This window comes from Cicer arietinum, chromosome 3 (assembly GCF_000331145.2).
Source record: "Cicer arietinum cultivar CDC Frontier isolate Library 1 chromosome 3, Cicar.CDCFrontier_v2.0, whole genome shotgun sequence".
NCBI lineage: Eukaryota > Viridiplantae > Streptophyta > Magnoliopsida > Fabales > Fabaceae > Cicer > Cicer arietinum.
In genome coordinates this window covers 74,120,853-74,129,881 of record NC_021162.2, presented here as the reverse complement: position 1 = coordinate 74,129,881, position 9,029 = coordinate 74,120,853, and the positions used below count along the sequence as shown (strand labels likewise).

General features: G+C 26.1%; 1 protein-coding gene across 1 annotated transcript; it reads left to right on the top strand.

Annotated features, from left to right (window-relative positions):
- The first annotated feature begins 5,740 nt into the window (after positions 1-5,740).
- Positions 5,741-7,371, top strand: LOC101497837 (transcription factor MYB61-like). The gene is made up of 3 exons (XM_004494446.4): positions 5,741-6,033; positions 6,121-6,250; positions 6,318-7,371. The coding sequence occupies exons 1-3, from the start codon at positions 5,901-5,903 to the stop codon at positions 7,135-7,137; spliced, it is 1,083 nt and encodes a 360-aa protein (XP_004494503.1). The 5' UTR covers positions 5,741-5,900; the 3' UTR covers positions 7,138-7,371.
- Positions 7,372-9,029: the final 1,658 nt, after the last annotated feature.

The following is a 9,029-nucleotide window of genomic DNA, read 5'->3' as shown; positions in this document are numbered from 1 at the left end:
TGGTTCTCTTTATATGTAATTCGAGTCCTAATTATGAGGTGTTTCTTTCAGTATAATTATATATTTTAGACACATATTTATATACTTTTTCTATTTATATATATTTTGTTACGTAAGAAGTACTATATATATTATCTAAATGAAACTAAGTGGGTCAAGTCTAACCTCGTTATTATATCTAAAATTAATGCCACTGTTTTAATTTACGTTTTCGAATCCTTTATATATACATGAAGAAAACTAAAACAATTTTCACTTCTAGAGATTAATTCATAATTTCTTTTTAATTATTAGGCACTTTAATTTATATTTATATACAACTAATAGTCGATGTGAATTGTTAATTTTATAATATGTATTTTACTTTTTAATTTTAATTGTGTATCACAATGATGCTTTGGAATTTGGTTTGTGTTAATATTTTTATTTGACGTTCATCGGGACCAGCCCAACACATGTAGATGTTTTAAATAAATTTTATAGTTAGCAGTAAAGTAAATTTTTTAATTTAAAAAAGATTTATATATTAAATTTGAATTTTTTTATATATATTTTTTAATTTTTAAAATATGAAAATTTAAGACTTTTTAACTAAGCAATTTTTTTTGACGTTTTTTAATTAAATAAATTTTTTATGTTTTATTGAAGTCTAAAATAATTGTTTTAGTGATTTTATTTTATCTTGGAACCGGCCCTAACTCCAGCCTTGTGTGAATTAGCATGCATGTTAAGCTGGTAATGAATGATATATACTAGTACGTACTATATTATATATACTAGTGAGAGCATTTTATTTACCGATTAAGAGGAGGAGTCCTCCATTGATGACACGAATCTCATTCAAAGAGATGACTATAATTGAATTTTTTTACCGAAAGTCAAAAAGCTTATGGCTTTTCGGATATCATCTTCTTTTTTGTGTGATTTTGTCCCTAGAGAGGGGAAAGGCTAATAGATAAAATATATCTTTGAACAGTTACTTTCTCAAACACAAAATCTTTTATCTTTGTCACATAATCATTAAGTTATTTTATACTATTGTATGTCTATGCAATATCTATCTCCAAGATGAATATGATGCCTAGTCATTTTTGGTCTCCTATTCGGTAGTATTTTGAAGTGGGACAAACTCTTTGTGAATTTGTCCTCTAAGATTATTTTCTTGTGGTTAGATAGAAGGTTTCTTGAAAAAAGATGGGTAGATTAGTACTCATAAGATAAAATAATCTAAAATTAAATTTATTTAAAAGTTAATTAAATATGAAAAAGGTATGTGTCATTAAATAATTAAGAGACGACCAAATATAATAAAAAAAAATAAAATATACACTTAAAATTAATGTATTAAATTTAACTATAATAAGAAAACTCACAATATTTTTTACTTATATAAAATATAAACTAAAACAACAGAAAATAAGTGACAACAAAAAATAGTTATTTTTATTTTAAAAAGTTGAATTCAAAGACGCTTTAAAAAATTAACTTAATTTATAATTGACATGCTAAATAGACCTTAATGTCTTTTTCAATGTAGTTATTAATTTGCAAAAATAAAAATTAGTTGTCTATTTCGTTTGAGTCTTGTTTTTACAATTTTGTTGCTGAAAAAACTCTTCTTGTAGTTGTTGTAAATATTAGAAGTATAAAAATAAAATAAATAAATTTATTGATCAAATAATAAATTTTTAAACGGTTTTATTAATACTAATTTCTTGACAAATACACTTATTTGAGTAACTAAATATAAAAGATATCAACTTATTAAAAAAAAAATGGACTAGTCAAGGCTAACCCATTGTAACACTTCGCCTTTGAATAATTGAATGTTAAACTCAACAAAATATATACTAGAGTACCAAAATGCTGACCTATTAAATTTTAAATAGGGTGCGATAATCTTGATCGTTCAAAAATTATCATATTCATATTAATTAGTGCATGTAAACAAACAATTATTTCATTAAATGGTCAAATTGTATAAGAGAAGTGCGATTTCTATTTAATATTTTAAATAAAATCTAGATTTTAAATACAAGTGATATCTCATATATATGATTTGTAAAATGAAAGTAATACACATCATTATTATTATTATTATTATTATTATTATTATTATTATTATTATTATTATTATTATTATTTTTGCATGCAAGTCGTGTAGTATACAATAACTTGTATTTGGGCTTAGGCCCTCTTCGTGTACAAAAAAAAACTGTATATTTTTAAATATTGAATTGGAGTTTCGGTATACGTGAATATTGTGTTTTTAATATTTTTATCACTATAGGAATTATGGATGTTCTTTTTCTGTTGTGTATTTTCTTAAAGATATTGTTGTATATATTGTGTTGGAGTGACATATCCTTTAAAAATAAAGACTCAATATTCTTATGGATGTGGATAGTGGACTTTACGTCACAAAATAATTAGCCGTAAATACTTTAAAGTTACACATATAATTATTGTAATATGTTGAGTAAGAATGAATCTTTTTGTAATATTTACACTATCCTTTAGTTAATTAATAAATACGAAGGTAGATATAATGATATTCTTATTTTTATTTTTTAGACATTTGTGTTCGTTAATAAATTAATTACATTTATATGTTAATGTATTGATAGTTTTTATGATGAAATTTTGTGATATATATTTTATTTGTGCTAAATTTATTAATGTTTGTGTTAATATTTTTTTTGTATTGATAACAAAGGAGAAAAATTCTAAAACAGTGTGAAAAGTCAATTCATCAATCCGTTTGATTGCTTCAAAGAGATCCCAAGCTTCTCCCTCATGTGCCAAATGATTAAAATGAATGTCACTTTAATAAAAAAAAATTGTCTTAAAATGTATGTTATTTTTAGTTTTCAATATAATATTAATTATTATTTTTTTTATTTGTATCCTCCTCTAATTAATACTATATGCATTATTCCAAAATACTATATTTCACTATAGGTTTATGACAATGAGAAATCCACCGATAGTTAACAAAGATAATCGATAAAGTTGCTATTCTCTTTCATTTATTTATAATCATTTCTTAGTATGTGTGAAATGAACTAAAGTGTCACTCATTATCAAAGGTGGGGTTTGCGGCACAATATTCGTCGAGGAATTAGTTTTATACTATTTGCAAGTTCAGTATCCACATTGTAAGTATCATTGTTCGTACACAATTGAAGATACACATTTTCATCCATAAAATTTTCACTCCCACTTAATCAAACATTGACTTGAGCGTCAAAGTACTTACAAGTACCACCCCAATACGAGGAGACAAATGTAATTCTATTAGTTCACTAGCTTGTCCATCCTTCTTGGTCCACACCAAATCATTGGTAGCATATGTGGGAATCTTGATTTCCTTTTCATTTATAACCACTCAGTAAAACTTCTAATTTTCATAAGTAATATTTGACAAAGTTATTAGATCACGAAATTGATTGACATCAAAATCTTTTCTCTACTCTATAGACCAACATGTAAGAAATAGGACTCGAAGCCCCAAAGTCACACGCATTAGCAGTTTTTAAAACTCTACCTATCCTCGTCAACCACGATATCCATACACAAAAAAGTGGTGATCACAACAGTATTAACTAAAAACACATATGTTACATTCTATGGGAATTCATTTTTCACTATAAGTATCATTATTATAATACAATTGAAGGTACACAATTTCTATTTTATAACATCTCATCTCATACAATCAAATATTGACTTAAGCGTCCAAGTACTTGAAAGTATCACACTCTCCACCCCCCATCCACCACCCCCACCCCCCACACACACCAAAGAGATGAAGTGTTGTCCTACACGTACACTAGCTAGACTATCCTTCTCGGTCCATTCAGCATCAATATATAATTTTCAAATTGCAAATATGGTGAATCATTTAGATAGTTGATTGAATTTTCAGCAATTGCTATGTAAAGAAATATGACCTTAACTCACTCATATGTCAAAAGTAATTTTGTATTTGCACCCGAATCATGAAATTTTTCCAAAGGATAATGATTTTGAAAAACCATCCCTAAAAGCCAAAAAGAAGAGAAGGCCAGTCTTCTACCAAAGAGTATTGGAAGAAAAAGTTAGACAAGAAAAGGAAAGGTCTATAGAGTTTTCAAAATTTTAAGTGTTATCAACAATGAAAACAAAAGAACCTAGATAAAGTTCTGTTTTCATCAATTTAATGCAATATACTTTGTTTGATTACCTTGCCCCTCTTAGGCTTTACTTCACCACAAAAAATTCGCCCTTCTCAAAGCTTATGGTTTATTTGCACTTAATATATTACTAATCTTGGTGTAGGCTTTGCCTAGGCCAAGCCACTCCTTGAAATTCCATACAAAGTTTTTGTTTTAATTTCGTCACACACTCACACTACACGATAGGTTTCAAACTCACGAGATAACAACTATATGGTCTAAAGAGCATGGTACATACACACATAAATTAAATATCACTGAAAAGTTTTACCCTTCCTAGTTAGCTTTGCAAAATTAGTTAAATAGGTCAGATCGATCGTTTCTGAGTTACAGTTAAGTCTAAGAATTTAATAAATTTAAGTTAGATAAATATTTTTTAAATATTTATTTAACTAAAATAGTTAAATGTTAGGTCATTAAAAAAAATTAGAATTATTAGATCGATCTATTTAATTAAATAGAAATATTTTTTATTACTATATTATTAATATAATAGTATTAAAACATTTAGCTTCTGTTGAATTTAAATTTGCTAATTTTTTATGTAATTTAAAGATTATAATTTACTAGTATATTAGTGTTGACATATTTAACAATGTTATAATAAAATAAAATTTAAATATAATGTTATATAATATTAGATTATCTAAAAGGTATGATATATATTAAAATAAAATTTAAGTTCATTGAAATATTAATTTTTTAGTTAATTTACAAAAGCTTAAAGCACTCACCACTTTTACATATTATCATTCTTTGAAAAAGTTAACATCAAACTTAAAAATAGGTTTATAATAGATAGTATATCAAACTCAAACTCAATATTTTCAAAGTAAGTCAGACTTATGTTTTACATGTTTAGGTCGATCTAGTCTATTTCCCCTGCATATAATTATCAATGAGATTTTGAAAATAGTTTTAGTCTTTACAAATATATCTATTTTTAGTCTTTGTTAATTTATGATTTTTTACTTTTAGTTTCTGCTGCAATTTTTATTTGTTTTTAATTTATACAAATATACTACTTTTATTTTACTAAATCAACTATCAAAATAGTAGTTTTCATCGCATAAATCAACTCTTCAAATTATGAGTAAAAATATATATAATGAAGATATATATATATATATCAACTATAAGATCCATGTTAGTATTGAATTATTAAGAAAAATAAGTCTAACAAGAGTTACTTACTCCTAGATTAATTTGATCCCACTGATATATATAAATTTCTTTGGCCAAAAAAATAGTAAAAATATGAATGAAGAGAACGAAATGGTTTGCTTTGGCAGTGGGGACATTCACGTATAAGTCAAAGCCATGTGATAATGTTTGATCCTATCTTATGCATCTGATAGATGAGAATAATTGAATCAGGACCGTCAAAATAAATGATATATCAGCTGGTAGGTAGGACCCAAAGTACTATTATGTGGAATGTCCCGTGAAGAAAAAAAATTAATAAATAAAATGAAACCATAGTTCTGGAAAGTCAGATATATAAATTGAAATTTACAATGTCCAATCACAACTTTTTTCATCCTTTTAAACTTTATAATTCATTCATATATATCAATGTTCTTGTACTAGCTATTGTTCTCTATATATCCACGTAGGTTCTGTTCTGACACAATAGTTTTTTTTAAAAAAACATTTCAAAGGTTTAATTGAAGGATATTGCACATGGGAAGACACTCTTGTTGTTACAAGCAGAAGCTTCGTAAAGGTCTATGGTCCCCAGAAGAAGATGAAAAGCTCTTGAATTATATCACCAAACATGGTCATGGATGTTGGAGTTCTGTTCCAAAATTAGCTGGTACTATATTATAATAATTGATTCATCAGTTTATCATATAGAGGACAAGACATTAGTGATTTTAATTTGTTAACAAATTTGTCTCAGGTTTGCAGAGGTGTGGGAAGAGTTGTAGATTGAGGTGGATAAATTACCTTAGACCTGATTTGAAAAGAGGAGCATTCTCACAACAAGAAGAGAATTCAATAATTGAACTTCATGCAGTCCTTGGGAACAGGTAGCAATAAATTAATTAGAATTAATATTGTTTTTGATATGTGTAGCTAATTGAATTGAATAATTAGGTGGTCACAGATTGCAGCTCAGTTACCAGGAAGAACCGACAATGAGATAAAGAATCTATGGAATTCAAGTCTTAAAAAGAAGCTAAGGCAAAATGGAATAGACCCAAATACACACCAACCACTCTCTCAACTTGAAGTTGAGAACAAAGACAAGGATAACAAGCCATCTTCATCTGACAAAAGCAATAATCTTTTTCTCTCAAATTCTATTACTATGGATCCTAATTATCCACTTGAAATTTCTTCCACTTCAAAAATCAACAACAATAGAAGCACCAACCAAGAATTGTTCTTAGATCACAATTTGGTTGGATTAGGAGGATGTTTCTCTTTTCACCAACTCAATTATGGAATTAACAACATGGAACTATCTCCAAATTCCAACAACAATTCACTTTGTTTCATACCAGGTAGTAGTAGTAGTTCTCAAATGATGTCAGAACTCAATTCTTCCACCATGCTTCATTCTGTTTTCCAAACTCCAAACACAAAACATGTTGATGGGATTCAGCAACAACAACAAAATAATAATTACTATGATCATGCTCATCAAGTTGAAGACATAAAATGGTGTGAATATCTAAATGCACCATTTTTTGTTGGAAACAACACAGTGCAGCATCAAACTACAGCAACATACAGTGATAATATTATGAATAATGATGTTAAACAAGAAACAGGATTCATAACCGATGAATCAAGTAGTAATACTAATACATGGCAACATCATAATCAACATTTTCAATTATCTGCTTCATCAGATATATATAGCAAAGATCTTCTTCAGAGATTTTCACTGGCTTTTGGACAAACACTTTAAAAAAGAGAGATGCCGACATTTTCCAACGTGAATTTTGGTCAGAAACTTGTCGTCACTTCTGACCGCAGGTGTGTGCTGTAAATTTCTTTTTTTTCTTTTTAATTTATTTATTTTTCATCTAAAGTTTTCTACTGATATATTGTAAATGTGTCTGATACAAAAAGAAAAAAAAGTTACTATATCAGAAATCAGCATTATGTTACAGTATAATATATTTACAATTGTTTTCATCAATTCAGCTATTTTTATTGTTGTTATCATTTGACAGTATTATTTATTTAATTATTTATGTGTTAAATTAATTAACTGTTCAATAATTGGTTATCCAATTAGTAATCCTTTTGAAAGATGAGAATCCAGTGATGTTATTTTGTGTGTCATAAGGTCATTGAAGTATCAATTTTCTTAAATGGGTGTCTATCACTGTCTCCTATGATAAAGATTGTTTTCACTTTTTGGATAGATTTGAGCTCACTTTTCTTTATCGTCTTTGTAAGAGTCTTCTGGTAATGTATTCTACACAATTAAAAGCTGTTCATACTTTCAGACCATGTGTTGGTTTCGCCGTGGAATTAACAAAATCATAGTCAACAACTATTAACTTTTTTTATTAATAAAAAACTTATAATAAGAGATGTTTTTCTTTTTATAAATTTATTTTAAACATTATCTTTATTTTATTTTATATGGTATTTAAATTTTTTTCAACGTGATTTGTAAAAATTACACTTTAAAAATTATATTATTTTGCAAAAAATTATCATGGGCGGAATGAATTGATTCGATTATAGAATTGTCGTATGTAGGACAAAACCGCCCTCCGAAATTTTGTATGGCTTATTGGCATAGCACCGACTAATTCAGGGCAATAAACACCACAAAAGCATTTTAAAAGATTTTTTTAATAATATTTTCTAACACATTTCTTAAGACATCGAATAAAATATTATATAAGAATTCCATCAAATTCACATAAAACTCAAATTCCATCTTTTACAAATTTGTTAAATAATGTTTAATTAATAAAGATCAATATTATTAAGTTAATTAAATATTTTATCTCGTATTTGAATTTGAAATTTTGTAATTGAGTGAGTGAATTTTTACGTCCATTTTAACATTTTGTCTATAAATTCAAAGAAAGTTCATTTACAAAAAGTTAGAACTTTTTAAATTTAGATAAATTAAATAAACTCTTTTAAAATATCATAAACTCAAAAGAAAAATAATGATAATAATATAAACCCATAAATCAAATTTTGTAGAATAATTTTTTTCAATGTAATAAACATATGTTTTTTTAAATTCATTTAAAAATATAGGTCGTCATTTTAAAAATGACTAAAATTATTTGTATGATAATCTTATAGAAAAAATAAAAAATAAAATTATTTTTACATATACTAGAAAAAAAGTTATTTGTACCAAAAAAAAAACACAATTTTATGGAGAGTAAACTTATTTAATCCTCAAAACAAAATTTAAATATTTATCAATTATTCAACCATTAATTTATCAAATATTTCAAATTTAATGTGTTGGCTGTTATCTATTATCAAATAACTTATATGCTATTCACTATAAATGTGTCTATTATCAACTAATTTATTTGTTATTTGCAATTTTTCAAATAACTAATCACTTTACTATTTTGAATTTTATTTCTCTAAAGTGAAAAGTTGATAAAATAAACAAATGAATAGTTGATATTATAATGATCTATGATTAATCATATATGTACACATGATATTAACTATTAATTTGATTATTAATAATTGACATTATTTACTCTTTTTTTTCTTTCTAAAAGTGGGTTAATCACTTTAGAGAAGTCTATTTTAAATTTTTCATAAACTTTATTAGACGTGGGTGTCAACTTAATGAGGATTAGC